Source organism: Hippopotamus amphibius, chromosome 3, assembly GCF_030028045.1.
Source record: "Hippopotamus amphibius kiboko isolate mHipAmp2 chromosome 3, mHipAmp2.hap2, whole genome shotgun sequence".
NCBI classification, from domain to species: Eukaryota; Metazoa; Chordata; class Mammalia; order Artiodactyla; family Hippopotamidae; genus Hippopotamus; species Hippopotamus amphibius.
This window is the reverse complement of record NC_080188.1, coordinates 112,580,761-112,604,377: the sequence shown is the minus strand read 5'-3', so window position 1 is coordinate 112,604,377 and position 23,617 is coordinate 112,580,761. Positions and strand designations below refer to the sequence as shown.

The 23,617-nt window shown below is 54.7% G+C and overlaps 2 protein-coding genes across 2 annotated transcripts in view; one reads left to right on the top strand and one right to left on the bottom strand.

Moving 5' to 3' along the window:
- P2RX3 (purinergic receptor P2X 3) overlaps nucleotides 1-12,069 on the bottom strand; it is a 28,943-nt gene extending 16,874 nt beyond the window's left edge. The window contains exons 1-8 of the mRNA XM_057728873.1: nucleotides 11,951-12,069; nucleotides 4,141-4,276; nucleotides 3,606-3,677; nucleotides 3,364-3,427; nucleotides 2,565-2,658; nucleotides 2,179-2,256; nucleotides 1,401-1,542; nucleotides 708-844 (exon numbers count right to left, since the gene is read on the bottom strand). Of these exons, the coding sequence (XP_057584856.1) occupies nucleotides 708-844; nucleotides 1,401-1,542; nucleotides 2,179-2,256; nucleotides 2,565-2,658; nucleotides 3,364-3,427; nucleotides 3,606-3,677; nucleotides 4,141-4,276; nucleotides 11,951-12,069 (842 nt within the window). The remainder of the gene's footprint in view (nucleotides 1-707; nucleotides 845-1,400; nucleotides 1,543-2,178; nucleotides 2,257-2,564; nucleotides 2,659-3,363; nucleotides 3,428-3,605; nucleotides 3,678-4,140; nucleotides 4,277-11,950) is intronic.
- A 1,958-nt stretch (nucleotides 12,070-14,027) lies between these two features.
- Nucleotides 14,028-23,250, top strand: SSRP1 (structure specific recognition protein 1). The gene is made up of 17 exons (XM_057729797.1): nucleotides 14,028-14,178; nucleotides 14,679-14,814; nucleotides 15,228-15,413; nucleotides 16,030-16,135; nucleotides 16,421-16,611; nucleotides 16,716-16,946; nucleotides 17,088-17,191; nucleotides 17,275-17,403; nucleotides 17,626-17,847; nucleotides 18,605-18,677; nucleotides 19,091-19,229; nucleotides 19,347-19,392; nucleotides 20,834-20,963; nucleotides 21,365-21,535; nucleotides 21,695-21,783; nucleotides 22,325-22,511; nucleotides 22,757-23,250. Exons 2-17 carry the CDS (start codon nucleotides 14,761-14,763, stop codon nucleotides 22,826-22,828), a joined length of 2,130 nt encoding a protein of 709 aa, XP_057585780.1. The 5' UTR covers nucleotides 14,028-14,178; nucleotides 14,679-14,760; the 3' UTR covers nucleotides 22,829-23,250.
- The last annotated feature ends 367 nt before the right edge of the window (nucleotides 23,251-23,617 follow it).

Sequence of the window (23,617 nt, the reverse complement as noted above, 5' to 3'; positions counted from 1 at the left end):
ATTGCCATTTCATAGATAAGGAAGTGAGGATGGGAGGAGGTCAAGGGCTTTTCAAGGGCTTTCCGCTGGTTCCCAATAGTTTATCCCAAGTTCTTCTCTTTCCCTTTCTTCAAAATGGGGAGGGGGATCCCTTATGTCTCAAGGCCATTGGGAATATAAATGAGATGATATTTAAAGACTGACATGAGTTCTTGTTTGGAAAGGCACTGAAAAACTAATGGCCATTGTAATCGTTATTTGTGACTTAGATGAAATCTCCTGGTTGTGGACAGAAATGCACACTTTTCACACTGTAAAATGATACCAGCTCTCCCTCTAGCTTTGTGAAGAGAGAAACCTCAGAAAATTCAGAGACGGGAGGAATGGGGCTACCTAGCAGGTTGCAGCTTTAGAGCCGGGGCTAAGAATGGGCTCAGAATCACAGAACCCAACATTTCAGGAGACCCTGGTCTTGTGGTCTAACTGCCGGCTGGGAGCCTGAATCCTCCACATGGTCCCTCCCAGTGATGGGGAACTCACAGCATGGCCTGTCTGCCTCCAACTGGCCGACTGCTGGAACGTCCTTCTTAATTTTGAACTGAAACCTGGGGCGGGGGGGGGGGGGGGGATGTGGGATCTTTTCTTCCCAGGACACAATGCTGCCTGAAGTGTCATTCTCTAGAAAAGCCCTGCCTTCTTCTCCTGAACTCCCAGGGGACAGGGGTTACCTGAAGTTGTAGCCTGGGGAGACGCTGCTCTTCTCAGAAACACTGTCGAGCCGGGTGAAGGAATATTTGGGGATGCACTGGTCCCAAGCCTTGTCCAGGTCGCACACCCAGCCGATTTTAATGCCCAGAACTCCGCCCTGGATGGAGAGAGGGGGCAGATGTGAGCCCTCCCCACAGCTCCTGACTCCCTGTCCTCGGCTGGAGTGGAGTGGGTCCAGTTGGGGGAGGGGTGGGTGCCACGACAAATGGACAAGTGATTTCTTTTCATTCTCTAGGTGGAGGACAGAGGTCGGGAGAAAGAAGAGCGATGTGTCACACGTTGCTAAGTAAAGAAGTTCGGTAGCTAAGGGTGACAGCCTTTGAGCATCTAAATCCTGTTTTTGGGTATCTTTAGATCCTTAGCTACAACCCAGGAAAGTGGCCACAGATCCGGTTTCCCACGGTGAGGACCTTCTTGGAGATCTGAGGCCTTTGCCTGCAGGGGAAGCATGAAGAGAGGAATGGGAAACTGAGGCTGGGGGTGGGCTGCGGAGAGTAAGGGAGGCAACTCCGGGCAGATGCGGGTAGAACAGGCACAAAGCCGGTAGCCGGCCTGCCTGGGGTGCCCCCAGCAGGTGGCGCTGCCGCACTGCAGCGCCTCTTCCCCAGGAGACCCTCCACCTGCCGGGAAGACAAGAGCGGCTCGGTCCTCACCGTGCTGGCCAGTTTGGCAAAATCCTGCCCTGCGAACTTGACCACATCCCCCACCCGCAAGATGGGGCAGAAGGGGGCCTTGTCCGGGTGGAAGCGGCATGTCTTCATGTCGGCGGCGGTCAGGTTGGGAAGGAGGTTTCCCCTGGCGAGGACAGGGCAGGGTGCAGGGTTAACGTGAGGACGGCATCTCAGGCCCCCCCCCCCCCCCCGCCCCCGCTCTCCTGGACACTCGCGTTCTCCCTTCCCTCCGCTCCTACATCTTTCTGGTGATTCACCCTCTCTCCCATATGAGGTTCTGTGTGCTGGGGCTCCCAGAGGGCAGGAGTCTTTAGCCTTGGCTCCTCTGTCCTGGCAGCCTTGTGCTTTGCAAGCGGCCGACACCCACCCAGGAATCGCTGAATGGGGGAGTCACTGAAGAGGGGATGAACTAAGAGAAAAGGGACACCCACACGTGGTCTTGAGGTGGGGAGAAAAGAGATGGGAGGAGCCCCTCAGGCCTCCCCTTTGGAGGCATCTGAGTTCCAGGTTCAGGTTCAACTTGTCCCTCCCCTGCCCTGAGCGAAAGCCCCTGTGGGTCCTGAGCCCCAGGGCAGGAAGCAGCAGAGAAATGGGCCCCAGAATCCACCCAACGTGGTGGGGGCTGGTGGGGAGGTTAGGAATAGGAGCCCCGGGGAGCTGGGGGATGGGGAGGAAGGGGTCTCTCCCTTCCTGGGAAAGCGATCGCAAGGGTGGGGTGGCTGCACTGCTTCTAGGCTTTAGAGAGGGAGGTAGGACTCACTTCTCAAAGTTGAAGAGGGGGAAACGGATGCTGTTCTTGATGAAAATAGTGAAGTTCTCGGCTTCTGTCATGACAGGCCTGTGGGCGAGAGCAGGAGGCTTTAGCTTCTTGGGAAAAAGAAGGGGAAACGGGGAGCTTTCACCTGAGGGACCACCTTCCTGGGAGTATCGCCCAGTGGGCACATGGTCATGGCCTCTCTGGGTCTGAGGGTTAGAGGGACTGGAGGGCGGCAGGTGCGGTGGGCGGGAGAAGATGCCACCTGAGGCTACTTCCCCTCCCCGGGAGAGAACAGTGCTGGGGGTGCCCAGAGATGCAGAGCCCCCCCTGCTGGCAAAGCAGAGCTGGGGCGGGTCCTCTCCTCGCTGGTCCTTCTCTCGGGGACTTACATGTCCACTGTGTCCACCTCCGCGGGGCACCAGCCCTGGATCTCACAGGTCCGAAGCACAGAGCTGTAGTTCACGCAGCGGCCCGTGAGGATCCCTGTGAGGGTGGAGCCAGAACCACGGGGTGCACACCTGGACTTTCACCCCTTCCTCCCCTCCCCACCCCTCCATCAGGGACGCCCCCCCCAACACAGGTGGAGGGAAAGGACAGGCAGGGCCAGGGAGGTTGACTGGAGGCCCGTTAGCCCTGCAGGGCTCTCCCCTCCCCACCTCCCAAGCCCTAGACCAAGCCAGAGGGAGGTGACAGCCTTCCCCTCACATGCTCCAGCCCCAGTCACCCAGAAGACCCCTTCACCATGTGCTCTTTCTTGCCTCTGAGCCTTTGCTCCTTCTGTTCCTTCTGCCTAGAATGCCCTTTTCGAAGCCTCTCCCTCCTACCAAGTCCTACCCATCCTTCAGGGCCCATCTCGAATGTCCCTGACTCTAGGAAGCCATTTGGGGTCACCCACCAGGAAGCGATCTCTCTCCCTTCGGACCTCCAGGGTCCCCCTGCACCGCCGTGGCAGCACTTGCCACCTTATGGTGCACCTGTCTGCACCGCCATCCCTGGACTGGGAACTCCTCTGGGGGCAACCCCACTGGGCTGGCGCACCACGGACACCCAGCAGTGCTGGCAGCGTTACACGAACAGGCCGATTCCTGCCCCCTCCCCGGGGGGGCTCTCCCCTGGGGGGAGTGTGCTGCCCTCCGGGTCCCACGGACACGGAGAGGTAGGGAGGGGTGGGGAAGGGGCTGCACTCACCCCCACCTGGGAAGCGCTCAGGCCCGCACTGGCTGTCGGACACACAGCGGAACTTCTCCTCGCTCTGTGGGGAGACAGGTGCAGTGCAGGTCCCGCACCGGCCCCAGGGGAGCCTGCCCACCACCGGCGGCCTCTGGAGGGTGGAGGTCCTGGGACACAGCCCCAAGGCTGGATCCTGGGCCTCTGCTTACACCCTCATCCGGCCCCCCCCCCCCCCCCCGCCCATGCTGTCCTTCCCTCACCTCTGGGCAGAATCCTTGCATCTGGTTTTCGGTTACAATCATCTTGGTGATGATGACAAAGACAGAGGTGCCCTTGGGAGGAGGAGAAGGGAGAGGAAACATGCAATAGTGCCAATTCCATGAGGTGGGGACGACTGTTATCCCCACTGTACAGACGAGGGAACAGAGGCTCGGACTAAGAGATCTGGCCAAGCTCATGAGGCTAATAAAAGGCAGAGGTGGGGTCCAGGCCAGGCTCTTTCCAACCATCCAGCTGGCCCTTCTTGCTCCCTCTGTGTGTTGTCCTGGATTTCAGGACAGGCTGTGGCAGAGCCAGAGAGAAACCCAGCTTCCCTGATACCTAGTGCTGCCTAGTGGGAAGGCAGGCCCAAGCCCCAACACTTCCCAGCTGCTGGGCAAAGGGTTCTCTGGATCACTGATGCCATAGAATCTGGTTTGGGAATCCCATCGGCACTCTCCTTGCCTTGCCCCTCCCCTCCAACGTGCCCAGTGTCTGGGCACCCACAGTGCCTTGGGGTAGGTAGGGGGACCCTACCTGGGGTGGGGTCACATAATCAGAGACGTCCATGACTCGGTTGGCATAGTGTCCAAAGCCCTTCACCTTGGTCACCACTGAGGACTCGATGGCCGTGTCCCGCACCTGGTACGCCTTCTCGTGCAAGAAAACCCACCTGGGCAGGAGAGCAACAGAGGAGGGGTAGACCCAACAGACAGAGGCTGGGAGAGGTCCCCTTCCTTCAACATCAAGAGGACATGGGGTGGGACTTCTCTAGTGGTGCAGTGGTTAAGAATCCATCTGCCAATGCAGGGGACAAGGGTTCGATCCCTGGTTTGGGAAGATCCCACATGCTGTGGAGCAACTAAGCCTGCGAGCCATGACTACTGAAGCCCGTGCGCCTAGAGCCTGTGCTCCGCAACAAGAGAAGCCGCCACAATAAGCCCGCGCACCACAACGAAGAGTAGCCCCCACTCACCACAATGAGAGAAAGCCTGTGCGCAGCAACGAAGATCCAACACAGCCAAAAAACAAGGACATGGGGTGCCTAGCAGTGGGAGGTCTGTGCTGGGCAGAGGTGAGCCCATGTTTCTTCACCTCTCCCCTCACCTCCTCTTTGAAGAGCCTTTTTAGACTTCTTTTTTCCTAATTGTACTCACCTTGGAATTTTAATACCATAGATACCATTTATGTACTGTTTGTGTTTTTGTGCTTTATACATAAAAAACGTGAGATTTTTTTTCTTCCCCAAGAACCAATTTTCACCCCTGTTGAGAACACACCACGTCTCTCCCTCTTTGGCCAACATCTGGCATCCGGACAGAGAAGGGAGGGGACCCTAGGTCTCTGACACTGCATCCCAGGCTTTGTTCATGTCTGTATCCTAGGTGCTGGCCCATAGTAGGTGTTCAGCAAGCAAGTCGGTGAAGGTCCTGGGAGCTGGACATTTGGCAGAGTCTTGGTCTGTGCAAGTGTTGGGTGAGAAGGGGCAGAGGAGGAAGGGATGGGCCTTGCTCAGCCTTCACCTGGCAGGTAAAGGGAATCGTGTGGGAAAGCAGGAGGGGGCCTCTAATCTTATTCATTGGATTCTGCTGCCACCCAGTGGACATTTACCTGTATTGCTTCTCCCTGCAGCTTCAAGCCAGCGCAGGGCCACGTGGATCAGGCAGGGCCCCGTGGATCAGGCAGGGCCCCTTCCCTTCTTCCTTCCCTGCCTCCCCTGCAGACTCTCCCAGCCTCCCCAGCTGCAAGAAGGGCCTGCCGACAGGTCACTTGCTTTCCTCTGCGTTTCTGCGAGGGGCCCGCCCTTCCGTGTGAAATCACCCATCACAGCCCTTGAGGCTTAAGCCACTCTTGGCCTCCATACCACACGGGGCCTCAATACTTGCTCCTGACAGCACACGGGGAGGCCTATTCACCATCCCCACTGTGCAGACAAGAAATCCTCCTCAAATATGCTTGGGAAATGCTGTGTCTGCTCGGCTTTGGAGAAACGCTGGGGACGTCTCAGGGAATCTAGGAGCACACTTTTGGAAATGCGGGGTTAGGGTCATTTTCTGATGCTAACCAGGGTGGTATCTGGCTGGAGAACTCCATCAGATGAAAGATGAGGGGCAGCAATGGAGACTGTGGTGCAGAGGAGACAAAGTTGGGGGTGTGTGTCCCAGGCTGGGAGGTGGCGAGGGCAGCTCGCAGGCTGACCAAGGAGTTTATAAGGCTGGGTTGGGACTTCAAGCCCAGGAGTTTTCTAACCTCTGGGGTCCCCCAATGTTGGGAGATGCAGAAGGGAGCAGCTCCCGGGTCTTGCCGGGGTCATGGTCACTTGTGGGGTCCTATTTACGGGAACACAGGCTACGTCTGCAAGCGGCTCCTCATTCAGTTTTCAGTGAGAGGGTTCGGAGTCATTCCCCTGCTGGGGCTTCCCTCAGGCCCCTGAATTCTGAATGTTGTCTTGAGTGGGACAGAAACGGTGGTCACAGCCAGCCTGGCAGAGGCCCCTAACCTGTCACCTGTTTTATAGTTGCTGCCTCATTCCTGGCAGCATCCTGAGTAATGCACCATTAAGAGTTATTCGCATGCTGGACTTTCCTGGTGGCACAGTGGTTAAGAATCAGCCTGCCGGGACTTTCCTGATGGCGCAGTGGTTGGGAATCTGCCAGCCAGTGCAGGGGACACAGGTTCGACCCCTGGTCCGGGAAGATCCCACATGCCACAGAGCATCTAAGGCTGTGCACCACAACTACTGAGCCCACGTGCCACAACTACTGAAGCCCGTGCACCTAGTGCTCATGCTCCACGACAAGAGAAGCCACGGCACTGAGAAGAGTAGCCCCCATGCGCCACAACTAGAGAAATCCCCGCGCAGCAACGAGGACCCAATACAGCCAGTAAATAAATAAATAAAATTTAAAAAAAAAAAAGGAAAGAATCCACCTGCAATGCTGGGCATGCAGGTTTGATTCCCGATCCGGGAAGATCCCATATGCTGTGGAGCAACTAAGCCCGTGCACCACTGAGCCCGTGGGCCACAACTACTGAAGCCCGCTCGCCTAGAGCCCGTGCTGCACAACAAGAGAAGCACCACCATGAGAAGCCTGTGCACCACGAGGAAAAGTAGCCCCTGCTCTCTACGACTAGAGCAAAGCCTGCACACAGCAACGAAGACCCATAGCCAATAAATAAATAAACAAATACATTTATTTTTTTAAAAAAGTTATTCGCATGCTTGGAAGATGCTCCCGGGAACGCCACACCCCTGTGGGAGTCTCCCGTGCTTTACTTCCCTAGCACTTTTCTTCTGTTTTTTGAACTGGGTGGGGTTTCATCAAGGTCTCCGAAGGGAGTGTGGCTCACGTAGACACCCCACTGCCATCTAACGTCCTGGCAGAAGAGGAGGGAGCGTCGCTATTAAGGAAAATGGTGAAGTCACCCAAGAGAGCATCATGAGCTCCTGGGCTGGGGCCCTCAGAGTGAAGGGAGGGAGGTCCCAGGTAGAGCACCGTTGCCGCTGCGGGGCCCTCACCCGAGTGGGAGCCACAGTGGCCACACACCCTTCCAGAACCTCTGTGTGCCTGGCCACGGAACGGACACACCTCTGGGTGTCGATCAGGGAAATGATCTCCTGAGGCCCCTCCCCTGTCCCTAAAGTCTGGAAACATTCAGATGAGAGGCAAGTTCAGACGGTTGTTATCACCATATAATCAACACAGCACGTGGAGTGTTGTATGTGCTGAGGATTCACTGAATCCGGCTCACAGCCGAATCAGACAGCTGTGTTATTATCCTCATGTTACACATGAAGGAACCAAGGCACAGGGCGGTGTGCTAAGTCACCCAGCTGGTGTGTGGGTTCCAACCCCGGAAGAGGGCGGCAGAGGGCTCGCGGCCACCCTGTGGGGTCCCCAGCTGTGTCCCACTCAGGGCCTGGCCACAGCTGGCCGCCTGGACTGGACCCTGGTCCTTGTCCTGCTGGCCCAGCCCCATCAGCAGGGACAGAATCTCCTGGCTCAGGAAAGTCTCAGGAGGAAGAGCCCAGGGCTAGAGGGACAATTAACCAGCCTCTTTCCTTCTCCTCCTCCTCCTCCCTCACGGCTCCTTCTTGTGCCCAGTCGGGAGGTGAGGCCACATCAGAGTTCTCTCTCCGAGTTAAATAACAAACGGGAGAGTTTCAGTGGCCCCGTGGGCCCTGAGAACGTCATTTGGGCCACTCAAGATAAGGGGATGCTTCATTTCCAGAACGGAGGGGCTGAGTCTGTCTCCAGAGGCCAGGGCTGAGGAGATGGGGCAGGACTGAGCCTTGGGTTCTTGGCATTTACTCCGCTTCTCTGACTTATTTTTTTTCTCGCGTTCCTGGTTCATTATTTATAGAGCGGAAGGCGGCTGGCAGCTCCTTGGCAGGTGGGATGTGCAGGAAGGAGGCCAGAGCAGTGTCCCAGCACCCTCCTGTCCACTCCGCAGGGAGTCAGGGAGGAGGCCTGGGCGGGGGTGTGAGGGTGTGTGTTGTGTGCATGGGAGCAGAGGGGTCTCTTAGGAAGGTGTGAGCTGGGCCGAAAGGGCCGACATGCTGGGGAGTCTGAGGAAGAACCACGGTCACCATCTTCCTGTGTCACACATCCCAGGCAGGCGCTGGCACAGGTCACCTCCCCTGCCAGAACTCTCGGAGGAGGCATTTCTACACCCGTTCTCCAGACATGGGGACTGAGATATAGAGACATAAAGTGACCTGTCCAAGCTCCACTCCCGTTGGTGTCAGAGCCAGGCTTCTAACCAGGTCTCCCCGTCCCAGGGCTGTGGTGAGGGGAAGGGGAGTTGAGAGTGGAAACCACTCCTCTCTCCTGACCTGCAAGATGGGGCTTTCAATACTTCTTCCCACTGTATGCCACCTGGTGTGCTGACCAGTGGCTCAGGGGCTGCCTTGGCCTGAGAGGATGGGTGGGACCCAAGAAGGCAGGATTCCACGCCTCTCTCTTTAAACTAGAGCGACTCCACCTTCTAACTGCTTTCCACATTGAGCTACGTCAGATTTTACACGAGGCTGAATATCATGAACCACAGTGGGTGGCTTTGCAGACCGCCCTGTAGGGGGAGGAACAGGGCGGGAAGCGAAGGGTTGCGATGGGTCAGGGGCACCAGCAACCCCCAGGCCCTTCCCGTGGATGGAGCAGCAAAGGGCTGGGAACGCCCTCCCTGCTGGTTTCCAGGAACGTGGCCTCCTCCAGGGAGGCCCTGGAAACAAATCTCAGGTCAAGCACTGGCCGGCGCTTCTGGGGACTCAGGCCCCAGGGATCTTCTTCTTCTTCCTCAGGGGTCCACCGGATCCAGAAAGGGGGTTGGCTCTTAGGAAGTCCCACCCCCAGATGAGACTGGGTATTAACACCTGGACCCAGAAAAGAGGACATGAGAAACATCCCTAAGTCCTGGCCTCTTGGTGCACCTGGCGTGGGTCAGGAAACCAGTGATGAAGTGGTGTCGACCACAGACCAGCAGCTAAGGCTAGAGGGATGTGTGTGTGTGTGTGTGGAGTCGAGTAGGTGGTGTGCTGCTGTATGAAACAGCTGGCTCACATCACACACGTCCTGGGTAAAGCTGTGCATCTGGTCTACCTGGCAGGCCTAAGCCGGAAGAGACTCAAGTTAAGCATTAACATCAAAGCACTAAAAATCCTCTCAAATTCTCCTGAGTCTAAGCCATGGTCATCTCTCTTCACATGACTGCATAGCCTCTTAACAGGTTTTCCTGCATCCCTTTCTACCCACTCCAATCCTTGGTGTATCAGCCAGAGTGACCTTCCGATCTTCCCACCTGTCCCTCTCTCTCTCTCTCTCTCTCTCTCTCTCTCTCTCTCTCTCTCTCTCACACACACACACACACACACACACACACACAGGTTAAAACGCATCAGCAGCTTCCCATCCACACCCATTACCCTTCTGTAAAAACGAAAGACCTGAGGGTGCCTGAGGTCTGGCCTCTGCCTGTGACCGCACCCCCATTTTACACCACTCTTGCCTTTGCTCCCTCTGCTCCGGCCACTAAGACCTTTTCTTCCCCCCCCGCCCCATTTGCCAGGCTCTTTCCTTTTGCAGAGCCGGGTTTCTCTGCCTTGAACCCCCTTCCTTCCCTTCCTTCACCTGGGTTGCTTCCACTCATCCTTCAGCTCTCAGCTTCAATGTTCCGTCTCCAGAAAGCCTTCCCTTACTTGCCCGACCAGGTCAAATTCAAACGCCTCTGCACGCGTGGCCCTCCTAGCTCTGTGCACCCCTTCTTCAACCCTAAGCCACAGTTGGAATTTTGCATTAGTTTGTGGAGACAATTTGATTAACATACATCTCTGGCACTGTAAGCTCCATAAGGGCGCGGGCTCTTCTTGTGTGCACCCCACCCCCCATGAAGAGATGCTCGATACACTGTTGCTACATTAATGACAATGGATTCCTGCAGTCTTCAGGGTGCATGGGCTCCTGTGAACAAAGATGGGGCTCAGGCCAGGGGCTGGGCCAACAGCTCACTGATGTAACTGCCAGGCGCTGCTCCATGGGGAGCTGTCAGGCTACGAGATGGATGGGGTTGGGTATCAAGACGCCGAAGAGCCTGTCACGCCCGCCCCAGCAGGCTGGGCTCCAGCCCTGAGGATGGAGCAGCAGACTGGATCAGGATGAGGGAGAGACAAAGGCAGTTGGTGGGGGGGGGGGGGGGGGGCTGAGGAGGGGGAGCTGGAGCCTGCTGTGTCTACCCTCCATCCATCTCCCGCCTGGAGCCCACGGAGCCAGGCCAGGCAGGAATGTGCTGAGGCAGCTTTTGCACTCACCTGGACCAACAGACCACTCTGCAGCTATAAACAACCGCAGCCTCACATATACACGCGAACGCGGAGCCTTTGAGAACCAGCTTTGAGCCAGGCGCTGGAGATGCAGGCAGGGACCATTTGCGAACATCACATCTTGTGAAACCACAAAGTTGGAAGGGAACTTCATTTAACGCCAGTTAATGCTACCCCGAAGCTTGAATCCCTCCTCTAATGTCTCTGAGAGGAGCACTGGATGTGCAGCCTTGCTGCAATACCCACATGAATGGAGCCCTCTGCTCTCACCAAGCCTGTGGAGCAGAAAATCCCTTCATCCACGTCTACCCACCTTTCCACACACACCTCACATGCTACTCCGGCCCCGCAGGCCAGTAGGCCCGCTCAGCCCGCATGGACGCAGGTCTCCTTTGATTTCCTTGTATTAACTCCTGACAGTCATCAGTGGCTTCCTGTCTCGCACACGTAGACGTGGTGTTTCAGGGAACAGCATGAGGCTAGAGACCCACACACCAGGAAAGAAAACCCCCGAGGTTTCTGCCCATCTTTCCGGATGCGAATGACCACAAGAAGCACAGGATCTGTGTTTTTCCCCAGCCATTGTCTGCTGAATGAGCTTTTGTGCATGTATGTCTCTGTGTGTGTGTGTGTGTGTGTGTGTGTGTGTGTGTGGTGCCTCTAAGAGGTGGGGGCCAAGTGGGGGTGTTCGGAAATTCCTGGCTCTTAAGCAATTCCCAGGATGGGTTCTAGGGTACAAAGTCATGTAGATATAGGGAATTTATGCTTTCTGACAAATGGGAGTGTTTCTGGATTCTTGAGGGGGGCTCCCTACATCATGTTCAGAAGAGCCACTTCTCTCTGCCGTAACTCTCCCCTTGAGTGGTATTTGCACCTCTGTTTCTCCCCACCCCTCCATGGGGACAGATGCCCTCAACGTCCCCTCTCTGTCCTGCCCGCCAAGAGCAAGGGCTTCTCCCCTTCCACATTCTCTCAGCATCTCCCCCTGCCAGACGCGAGTTCCTCATTCCACAGTGGGTCTCTTCTCTCTTCCCCCTCTGCCATCCACCTGATCAACCTGTCACCATCTCCCTTGTCTCAGTGCCTTCCCTTCCCCTTCTCTGCCTCCCCTTTCTTCCCCAGACCCCCAAAGAGTTGACTGAGGGGAATGGGAAGATGTGTGTGTGGAGGGGTCTGTCTGTTCTCTGGCTGGGGGCGGGGGGCTGGGGGAGATGAGAGAGGGGAGGGGAGCTGGTCACCTGGGACCTCTCCTGGTGGAGGGTGGTGCAGGGGCAAGGGCTCCCCTCCTCCCGGTGTGTGCGGAGAGGCCACTGTCCAACTCCGGAGGATTTACTGGGAAAAAGAACGCGTCTGGAAACCAGATCCCCGATGGCGGCAGCAGAAGCCAGTCCTTGGGACGTGGCCCCACAGAAGAGACTGTTGCCCCCAAGAGGGGAGAGGCTCAGGCAGTGGGGCAGCAACACCGAGGGGAGGGGGGGGAACGGGACCCCGGGAAGCCCTCTCCTTAGGACTAGAGGGCCACAGACTCACCCCACGAAGTAGGAGATGATCAGAAGCTGAACCGCCCGGTTGATGATCCCAATGGTCCAGCTCTTTACAACCACCGACTTGGTGGTCTCGTAGGTGAAGAAATCTGAGATGCAGTTCATGCTGAGAGAAGCACCCCTCAAAGAGACCCGATGGCAGCCTCAGGAGGGAGAGGTCATCGGGATGGGGACTGAGACCGGGGCCTGGAAGGGACAGCTTAGAGGGGCTTGAGGAGCGGGGAGCCTGTTCCTTTAAGTCAGGCAACCCTAGCCCAGTGCTCAGCCTCTCTCAGCTCTTGACACTCTGGGCTGCCAAGAGTCCAAGGCCAGGGTGGGGGACCCCCTTTTTGTTCGTCTCCACCCCACTCCCCCGTGATGTCATGGCAGGGGTGGGGTCTCCAAGCTGAGGCTCCTGATTGCCTGGGATGCATCTGGCTAGGGCCCTCTGGGACTCATGTTTTATCTGCACTCTGTCTACCCTTTCTGTTCCGTTCTCTTATGCTGCATCTTCGGCCCGGCTCACCCGCTGCTTCACACTCTCCTTAAAGCCCCCTGCAATGCCCCCTCTGCCCCAGCCACCTAATAGCCTGCTTGAGCTGAGTATCCGCTTCATTCCTGAGTGTCTTCTCAAAGCTGCTCAATTCTACAGCCATCCCTTCCTCTCCCGAGTTGTCACCAACAGCGTGGGTCAGGGGGACGGGGTCTCTTGAACCCTTCTCTCGGTCTCCTGGGAAGGGGTGGTTAAAGAGTCACCTAGCTCCTATTTCTTACTCGCGTTGGCAGTGGCTGAAGCGCTGTCTCTAGCACTGCACTATCACACTGGGCTTTTTTGGGGGTTTTGTTTTACTGTCAGTTTACTTATCTGAATCATACGTCAGAGTACATGCTCCCGGAAGGCCGGGCTGTTTCCATCTTGTTTCACTAGCTTCCTCACATCTTATCACTGTGTCAGAGCTCAACATGTATTTATTGAACCTAGTTGAATTTATGCTGCTGGAAAGTGTGGGAATAGCCATTACCCAGAGGTTAAAGCCATGAGTTCAGGGAGCAACAGTGCTTCCTGTTGTCTCTTGTCCCAGGATTGAGCTAGCAAGCTGGTGTAACGGTAGGTCACACTGTCGGAGACATCTTGAGTTTAAATCCTCTGTCCTAAGGCCTTCAGACACGACACATACTATCGGTCATCCTGAATGTAGAGTCACAGTGAAGATGACAGAGGAGAACTAGACTGGGGGTAACTAGGTTTGGGTTCTTCGTCTTCAGCTTTGTTGCCATGGGAGACCCTGGGCCACATCTCTTTAGGGCCTCAGCTTTCCCATCTGCAAAAGGAGGTTGGAGCAGACGAACCCAAACATCTCTTCTAGGTCTGGCCTCCTCTGATTTTGCACCCTAGGACTATCTAAGGGGGTGGGGTGGGGGTCGGGGCGGGGTGGGGGGGGGGGGGGGCTGGCTTCTGCAATTCCAGGCTGATAGTGATTTCAGATCAGTTTTGGCTCCATGGTGAATCTGACACCAGGCCCTGAAGTTGATCCTGCCGCTGGCCAGTCCCTTCCGGGTGACTCACAACTTGGAGTTAATGATGTGAAGTTTTTGGATGCAGCGAACTCATTTCAAAAATGATCCAATCCCATGGGACAGGGGAGGGCCGTATAGTCACGGCGACACCAACACCCGCATACTTGTCGAAGCCAGTGGGAGGGCTCATTTCTCTCCACAACTCTTTAAATATTTTCCTTCTTGTCTCACAGACTGCTTTCTACTCCACAGAAACCACTACTGTGCAGGGGAGAGAGGACATGCATCATTCCAACACGTACACGGATCTGTGGAAAGTTTGATAAAATACAACCGCACGGTTTCTCTTTAAAACCGAGTCGTCCCCTGAAAAAGTGCCTGACGTTTTTAAAGAGCCCAACGCGCTCCCATTTTCTAGTCGGGGGCCACGCGGGTGGGACTTCAGCGGACCCCTGCCTCCCTCAGGTCCTCCAGCGCCGCCGACGCTCTATGTGACCGCCTCTAAGGCGGGCAGAGCTCGCGTCTCTCTAGCCAGCTCTTCCTCTCTATGGTCTGTGCAGCGCTTCCGGTGGCGGGACGCGGGGCCGCGCACGCGGGAAAAGCCTCCCCAGCGTCCCCCCCCAATCTCCCGCGTCCCCACCCCCCACCCCCCTCCGGGTCCCCCTCAGCGCGCCCACTGCTAGCACTTGGGCCGTCGCGAGGCGGCAGCTTGAGAAGGTGGGTGGTCGCCGTCCCTGTGTCCCAGGAGGGCGCGGGCCTCGCTCCCCCGAGGGATGCGCGGGATGGACCGTTCCGCGTTGGAATCCACGGGCAGCGGGCGAATCCATTTTAGGGAGAGGGGAGACCTGTGGGTCTGGGGCCGCATCTCAGTGGGGGCGCTGGGAGGGAAACCCTGCACTCTGAGCTGGGTTGGGGCGCGGGCGAGGTGCGGGGTCCCGGGCAGGCCGTGGGGCTCCGCTGCTCGTTGCCATGGCGCCTGGTGGAGTGCCCAGAGCGGGTGTCTGGTTGGGGGGTAAGCGCTCCTTCAGGCAGGCCTGGTTCTTCAGCCCGGGCTGGGCCTGGCCCCTGGAGTTCGGCAGAGTCAGCCCGGGGGGTCCCGGGCAGAGGAGATTTTGAGACATCCCGGGCACAGCACGGGTTGCCACTTGGCTCCATCCGTGGGCAGAATGAGGTGCTGTGTTGTCTTTCGTACTTATTTATCTCCCTCTGGAATTCAGATTCCCAACCTGCTGTGTACCTGCACCCCTACCCAGGAGTTGGGGCCCAGCTCGCAGTTGAGGCCAACAGAGGCAGGTCAGCATGGCAGAAACCCTGGAGTTCAACGACGTGTATCAGGAGGTGAAAGGCTCCATGGTAAGAAGGGTTGGGAGGGAGGGAGGGAGGCAGAGTAGACTTTTTGTCCACTAACAGAGCTTGTCTTGATGATGTAGCAACATCATCAAAGTAGCAACTTTGGAAAAGGAGTCAGAGTATGGTGTGTACTTGGTGTTTCCCCAACAAGAAGCAATACTGAGAGCGCGTACAGAAACTATAAGAGGTCAGAGTTTGAAGGGACCGCACGTGCTGCTCAGCCCTTAATCCTGAAACTGAGGACCTGCAGGGGTTCTGGATGCCAGAGCCAGGGTTGGAATCCACATCATCTGGTTGCTTGTCCCTCACCACTTCAGCTGTTGCTCCTGCGTTGATATCTGGCCAGCCCAGAAGAGGTGCTGGGCGCGACTGTCCCTGGTCTGCACCCTGTGCATTTGGGCCTGTTTTTCCAACAGAATGATGGTCGGCTGAGGTTGAGCCGCCAGGGCATCATCTTCAAGAACAGTAAGACAGGCAAAGTGGACAACATCCAGGCTGGGGAGTTGACAGAAGGTATCTGGCGCCGAGTAGCTCTGGGTCACGGACTTAAACTGCTCACGAAGAATGGCCACGTCTACAAGTATGATGGCTTCCGAGAATCGGTGAGATGTCCTGTTGCCATGGCCCTCTTTTTATTGTGCCATCTTCTTTATCTTTAACCTTCTGGAGAGAAGTGGGGCTTCTGATATAAACATGTAATCGCTAGTTTGGGCTCCTTAGAGCAGGACCGTTGAAGCCATTAGCACTCAGCGTTCAGCTTTGGGTGTCAGAGTCTCGGGAGTTTTTTTGTGCCTTGACTCCAGAAGTTTTTTTGCTGTTTTGATTTTTTGGTGGTTTTATCCAGGTTCAGGGGCTTACCTACCTGATCCTTTAGTTTGGGTTTTGTTTTTCCATTTTGAACTGCTTGAGTTAAAGCCTTTACCTCATGTTCATCTCCACTTTCACTAAAGGAATACCTGTACGAAGTCAGAAAAACATTGTGAGACCATAACAGGAATGTCAGTCCCTTGCTTTATTCCTCCCCCAGCCTGAGAGCCAGTCCCCAGAAACAACCTTTTTCAAAAGCCTTTTAAACAACTTCATAGCTGAGACTTTAAGTCAGCGTGGATTTCTGATAAAAGGTATATTGGGGCAGTTTCTCAGAAATAGATAATCCCAGAATGTTCAAGCTTGTGTTAAGGCCACTACGGTTTCTGGGCTTCTTCCCTCTCCCCACAGGAGTTTGAGAAACTCTCTGATTTCTTCAAAACTCACTATCGCTTGGAGCTAATGGAGAAGGACCTCTGTGTGAAGGGTTGGAACTGGGGAACAGTGAAGTTTGGTGGTGAGTCTTGGAGAAGATTGAGGTTTGCGGAGAGACGGAAGGATGAAGGGTTTCAGCCTTTAACTTGTTTTGCTATCTTCCTGCCACTGTTTTTGATTTCCTGTCAGTTTGTATTGATCACGTACTTAACAAGGACCAACGGTGTATCAGGCACTGTGCTCAGTCCCTGGGGGTACAGTGTTAACACAATAGCACCAATGCCCTGTCCTTAGGGAACCTATAGTCTGATGGGAACGTAGTTTATGCAAAGCCAGGAGAAGAGCTTGTGGCTTGATATACCCACAGGGCAGCTGCTTTCCTTCGACATTGGTGACCAGCCAGTCTTTGAGATACCTCTCAGCAACGTGTCCCAGTGCACCACAGGCAAGAATGAGGTGACACTGGAATTCCACCAGAACGACGACGCAGAGGTCTCTCTCATGGAGGTGCGCTTCTACGTGCCTCCCACCCAGGAGGATGGCGTGGACCCCGTTGAGGTGAGGCCTTCCCAGTCACCTTGGGAGCAGGTGGTGCTAAGGAGGCCCTGGATAGCCTGGGCGTTGGGTCTCTGCTGCTTGATTACCAGCGTGTGCTTTTGCAGGCCTTTGCCCAGAATGTGTTGTCGAAGGCAGATGTGATCCAGGCCACTGGAGACGCCATCTGCATCTTCCGGGAGCTTCAGTGTCTGACTCCCCGAGGCCGCTACGACATTCGCATCTACCCCACCTTCCTGCACCTACACGGCAAGACCTTTGACTACAAGATCCCCTACACCACCGTGCTGCGCCTCTTTTTGTTGCCCCACAAGGACCAGCGCCAGATGTTCTTTGTGGTAAGCAGAAACCATCAGGAGTGCATCGCCCTGGGTTTTGCATGCGTCTTCAAGTAGACGTATCTCACCAGCGTTTAGTTCATCAGCACGTTCTTGTGGAACACTGACTGGTGCTGAACTTGGTCGGCTTTGCTTTCCCAGATCAGCCTGGATCCCCCCATCAAGCAGGGCCAGACCCGCTACCACTTCCTGATCCTCCTCTTCTCCAAGGACGAGGACATCTCCTTGACTCTCAACATGAATGAGTGAGTGTGTCCCTGGCCCAGGCAGGGGGCAGGTATGCCAGCAGAAGGCAGCGGTGCTCGTGACCATGTCTTCCTGTTTGCAGGGAAGAGGTGGAGAAGCGCTTTGAGGGGCGGCTCACTAAGAACATGTCGGGATCCCTCTACGAGATGGTCAGCCGAGTCATGAAAGCACTGGTGAACCGCAAGATCACAGTCCCAGGCAACTTCCAAGGGTGAGAGTTCAGGCCTGGGCCCCTGGCCTGCTTGGGGATGGGCTAGGCCGTGTCTCCGTGGTAAACCCGTCCTGGGATGGGAATGCAGCCCCTTGGAGGCCTGGTTGGGCTGTAGCTTGCTGGTGACGGCTTAGTGAGGTTTATTACTTAAGGGCCTGAGCACACACTGTGCCGCCTGCTGCTGAGGCGGGCAATGACTGGGCTCCTCGCACCTTCCCCCAGGCACTCGGGGGCCCAGTGCATCACCTGCTCCTACAAGGCCAGCTCAGGACTGCTGTACCCACTGGAGCGGGGCTTCATCTACGTCCACAAGCCACCTGTGCACATCCGCTTCGATGAGATCTCCTTCGTCAACTTCGCCCGTGGTACCACCACCACTCGTTCCTTTGACTTTGAAATTGAGACCAAGCAGGGCACTCAGTATACCTTCAGTAGCATTGAGAGGTGAGAGTCTCTGCCAGACACTTTCTGGGCATCCTGGTCCTGACCCAGTCTTGACCGGAAAGCCTGGCATGGCCTGGGGTGCTCTCCAAGTTTGGGACTCTTCTCTGACTCTTCAAGCCTTGAGCAGAGTTTTTCTTTTGCGTCCTGGAATTTGGTCCCCCTCCTCGGAGTGCTCAGCCTCTGGCAGCCTCTCCATTGCTTTCTCTCTGTACTTTAAAAAAAATCGTTTTCTTTATCACGGAAGCTCTGTGTGTTTGGTACTAGCCCTTCTGCTCCACTCCCCGCCCCCCCCGTGATGGAAATGCTATCTCCCTCTTTCCTGGAATGAGCTTTGCGCCTGAGGACACAGCAGCTAATGTTTATTGAGTGCTCGCTGTGGGCTAAACATTTTACAAACATCTTCACACTGAATCCTCATAACAACCCTGAGACGTATGAGATACAGACCAGTAAAAAGATGAACACATCCCCTCCCCCTGCATCCTCCCCCTGCTCTGTGTTTGTTGGTAAATAGGCGCACATCCCTCCCTGCCTTTTCTTTCCAGAACTCTTGAGACCATGTCGGTTTCCTTCAAGACTAGCGTCTGACTCTTTCTTCTTGTCATCGTCCGGGGGTCTCGGAGCTGTTGGGTTGGGTAGTGTGGTCAAGAGCTCCAGGCCCCATAGTCTGTCCCGGCCCGTGGGTGTCAGGACAGCACGTGGTCCACCCCCATGCTAGCCCTGCCTGCCTGGTAACGTGATGCATCTCTCCTCACAGGGAGGAGTATGGAAAGTTGTTTGATTTTGTCAACGCAAAAAAACTCAACATCAAAAACCGAGGATTGAAAGAGGTACCTATGTGTGTGGAAAGGATGCGCCTCTCTCCTGTTTTTTCTGTGGGGGGACAGGGCAGGGGTTTGTTCGGCTTCTTTTTCACTCTCTTTTCTCTTCTTACTCTTGTAGAAAAAAGAGGTGCGCGTGACCCTTCCCCCTCCTGGTGCAGGTTTCCTCCGCATGACCTTAGAGCAGTCTCTGCAGCCCCTCAGGAGCCCCCGGTGGGGCTGGGAGAGGGAGGGGCTTGGACTAACCCCGTCAGCAGGAAGTCCGGGCAGAGGCCCTGCACACTGGCTGCGTGTGGACAGTCCAGCCCCAGGGCCTTCTGGGTGCTGCTGCTCTCATCTACTCACAGGCATGGGGAGCGCTTCTGCGTGCGCAGGTGCTGGGGTGGGGGGTTGGCCCTCAGTGTCACCTCTGCCCTGGCTAGGGCATGAACCCCAGCTACGATGAGTATGCAGACTCCGACGAAGACCAGCACGATGCCTACTTGGAACGCATGAAGGAGGAGGGCAAGATCCGGGAGGAGAATGCCAATGACAGTAGCGATGACTCAGGAGAGGAAACCGGTGGGCTCACCTGGGGAGTGCCGGGCACGGGGGTGGGTCGGCTCTTCCCTGGGGCCGGGGCTTGGCGTCTGGGGTTTCCTTGGGGGCAGAGCTGATGCATCCTGTGCTCTTCTTCAGATGAGTCATTCAACCCAGGGGAAGAGGAGGAAGATGTGGCCGAGGAGTGAGTTTTGGGTCCGCCTCGTGGGGGTGAGGTGGTGGGCTGTAAACTTAAAAGACCAGGATATTTCTGGGTATGCCTATGTCCCAGCATTACCTACTGACCAAAGGTGGAAAAGTGACCTCCTGTGATGATACCTGAGAAATGTTTTAAAAGTCATCAAGATGCTTTGTAATTATAAAGCACATTATGAAGCCAGAAACCGACAGTGGAGAGAGGATGGGAGTAAGGTCCAGTGCTTGCCTGCTCCCCACCCAGGGGTCCTTGGGTCAGGGGTTGCATCTCGGTGCCTCACCTGTGAGCTGGCAGTACTCCCCCCATGCCGTATCCATCAAGACTCTCAATTGCCGTTGTCAGAAATACCACTCAAACTGATTTAGCATAAGAGGGAATTTTTTAAGCTCATGTAACTGGAGAGTCTGGTGATAGAATTGGCTTTAGGTACCTGTATTCAGGTGTTTATAAGTTGTGGGGAATCTGTTTTTATTTCTTCTGATTTCCTTGTTTTTAGATAGGTTTGCTCCATGTGGTGTTAAGTGACCCTGAGCTTTGGGCAGGCTTAATCCTACTGGTTTAACACCAAGAAGTGCCACTTCTCACAGAGCAGCAGTTAAACTGTGGTGTCTGCCCCTTCCTGTGTCTGAGTTATTAGGATGTGCTCTGATGGGCCAGAACTAAGCCAGGTACCTGCCCTTAGAGCCTGGGGTTGGGGTGAGCCCATCCTGAGGAGGGCAAGGTGGTTCCCAACAGGAAATTGGGACTCCTTTATCCAGAAGAATTGGGAATGAATGTTGGGCAGTAAAAAGAAAAAAAAAAAGTCTGCGAGAGTTCACTAGTTCTGCTTGCCACGTATTCATGAAGGTCAGTGAGCAAATGCTTGTGAAAATGCCTTGAAAACAGCTCAGCACTGTTTAGGTGTAAGGTAGCTCCATCTTCTGAGGAGTTCGAAGTCTAAGGGATAGGATCGTTTGTTGTATGGGTAGGTACTGGGTTGGATTGAAGTTGGTTTCCCCCACTTTTTATATAGTAACTAATTATCTTTTTTATCAGAAAAGACTATAGGGTAAATTAAAACGATTAGCTCAAAGGAAGTGGTGAAGTGGACTTGGGGCATGATCTGGGCAAGATGGGGTAGTGGTTTTGTCCTCAGGAGTGTGGGGATGGTGTAGGACCTGGGTTAGGCCATGACCAAGGAGAGTCACTGAAGCCCATTGGTTCATTTGTTTTTCACTGATTGATTGAACAAATAACCCATTGCTGTGGCTGGGTCAGGAGAGGATGTGGTTGAAGCCACCTCAGCAAAGGGAAGGAAGCAGCGTTGGGGCCTGGTGGTGGGGGCCATGGTCTTCCTGCCTCTCTCCTTTCTGGGCTCATTTTCCTCCTGTCCTGAGGTTGCGGGGTGCTGTCCTCTCTCCCTGAGTCTAAGTGCCAGTCTCCATGACAGGTTTGACAGCAATGCCTCTGCCAGCTCCTCCAGTAACGAGGGTGACAGTGACCGGGAAGAGAAGAAACGGAAGCAGCTTAAAAAGGCCAAGATGGCCAAGGATCGCAAGAGCCGCAAGAAGCCCATGGAGGTGCAGACTCCGCTAAGTGGGAGGCTATTGGGGAAGCCAGTCTCTTCACCTTTGCCTGGCCTTCACCAGTAGGGTCTGCTGACTGGTCCTCCTGGGCTGATTTTTGTAGCCAGTGATGATGGCCTTGAGGAAGGAATATCTTGGAAATTTTTCACTGTGCCCTTGAGATAATTAGTTTCTGGGAGATCTGAATTGGGAGCAGGCTTCTTCTGTACTAGGAGCCCAAGGAAAGGGGCCCCTAGTGAGCTTGACCCTGGCGTGCAGAGGGGAGGAAGACATGGTCTTTGCCCTTGGGGAGCTCTTAGTCTAGCCTGATGCTACTTAGTCTTTACTCCATTTTTTTGGGAGAATGCGGGGGTTTATGGAAATAGATGGCTGAAGGCATTTGGGTTCTTATGTAGGTAAAGAAGGGCAAAGACCCCAATGCCCCCAAGAGGCCCATGTCTGCCTACATGCTGTGGCTCAACGCCAGCCGAGAGAAGATCAAGTCAGACCATCCTGGCATCAGTATCACGGATCTTTCCAAGAAGGCAGGAGAGATCTGGAAGGGAATGTCCAAAGAGAAGAAAGAGGCAAGTAGCGGCAGACAACGAGGGTCACAAAACTGTAGCTGATGGAAGGGGCAGAAACTGGTGGAACGTTTCTGTATTGGTTTTGCTTGCATCGGGGAATAGGTCTCATTTTTCTTTCTGTTTTTCCTCTCCGTGTGTGTGTGTGTGTGTGTGAGATAGGAGTGGGATCGCAAGGCTGAGGATGCCAGGAGGGAATATGAAAAAGCCATGAAAGAATATGAAGGGGGCCGGGGTGAGTCTTCTAAGAGGTGAGTATTGGGAACAAAATGGCCTGGTAACTGTTTTTTGGCAGATATTTTTGCAATTCCAGGTTGAGAATTGGGGTGTTAAAGATAGTAGATACACTCCTGACTGTAATAGGGCAGTGCTTCTCAGATCTGGGTAGGCAGTTGCCCAAGTATGGGTAGTGTGCTAGAGAATTTCTGAAGTCGCTAGGAAAAACATGGCTTATTTTCCTAAGAGGGTCGATTGTATTTTAAGGTGTGGGGAAGCTAAAATGATTATTATGGAGCATAATTCACATAGATTTTTAAAGAGAAAGCAGGAGATTTTTAAGTAAGTTTTGCATGTAGGGCTGCTTCATGCTGTAGCCCCTGATTCTTCAGGTTATTCATTTATGATGTGCTCCCTTGGGGCTCTTGGGGCGGATGTGGCTGGCTGTGTACGTTTAGAGTGAGCTGGGCAGTGTGGCTGGGATTGGGAGAGGCCCTGTTAAAGCTGGGAGAGGTTTGGCGTTGACCATGGGTGGAAACCTGAGGGCCCAGCCCCTTTTCCCTCTTGCTAATCTAGGGACAAGTCAAAGAAGAAGAAGAAAGTAAAGGTAAAGATGGAGAAGAAATCAACACCCTCTAGGGGCTCATCATCCAAGTCTTCGTCAAGGCAGCTGAGTGAGAGCTTCAAGAGTAAAGAATTTGTGTCCAGCGATGAGAGCTCTTCAGGCGAGAACAAGAGCAAAAAGAAGAGAAGGCGGAGTGAGGTGCGGCAGGAGTTTGGGGGCTGTGGGGCCTGGAAGGGTGAGGGGCGTCTGAGTTGGTGGTGGGATAGGTGTTTCTGGACCAAGGGTTGTGGTTGGCCTGTAAGAGTAATGAGAGGGAGTGGATAGGTGGAATTCTGTGGTTCTGAAGGCTAGTGCTGGAGTTCAGGGAGAGGGTAGGGAATTGGGGGCTCGGGGGGTGCACCTGGACTCTACACCTTTCCCTTTAAGAGACCTTTGGTTTTCAGGACTCTGAAGAAGAGGAACTAGCCAGCACTCCCCCCAGCTCAGAAGACTCAGCTTCAGGATCTGATGAGTAGAGAGGAAGAAAATTTTCTCTTCATGGGCTTGCCCTGTTACACCCCCAGCCTCCCCACCCGTATTTTGGTACCAGTTTCTCCTCGTATGAACTGTAGTCCTTGGATCTTGTGCCATCTGAACAAGCTTTCCTGCTAGTATGCACTTCCCTGGGGCAGCAGGGGAGGCATCTTACTCTGCTGTTTCACAAGGATGGCTTTATAATTTGGGGAGAGATTGGGTGGGAGGCAGGGCAGTGCAGGATCCAAATCCTTGTCCTGCTTTCCCGATCTTTGGAATATAGCTGCTGCTTGTCCTGGTCAAGTTGCTGCAAGCAGGGGTCATGTAAGGTCTGTAGCTCCTAACTGGGGCCTATTTCTACTTTTATTTTGTATTTCTGGTCTGTGAAAAATCAACATTTAATAAAGGGAACTGACTTTGGAAACCATGTCCTTATGCCTTCTCTCTAGCCCTGTTGTATTGCTCCCACTTTTCTTGGTGTTTACTGCACTCTTCTGACCCTTTAGCTGGGAAGCAAGTCTCCAGGTACGTCCTGTTCTGTTCCGGGCGGGACAAGCATTGGTTTTCACTCTCTTCTGCTGGGATGGCCCACCTGAGAGTCTAGAAATGAGAGCTGATCTGATTAGGAAGTCTCTCTCACAGTTGCACTCCATTAGCCAAGCTGAGGGGGCAGCTCCGGCTCCAGCCTTAACCACCTATGAGTCAAGGGTCTTCCAAGCCTTTAGATAATGGAATCAGGATTGACCAGCTTCCCTGCAGCCAGGGGAATGGAAACCTGAGCCCGGAGAATT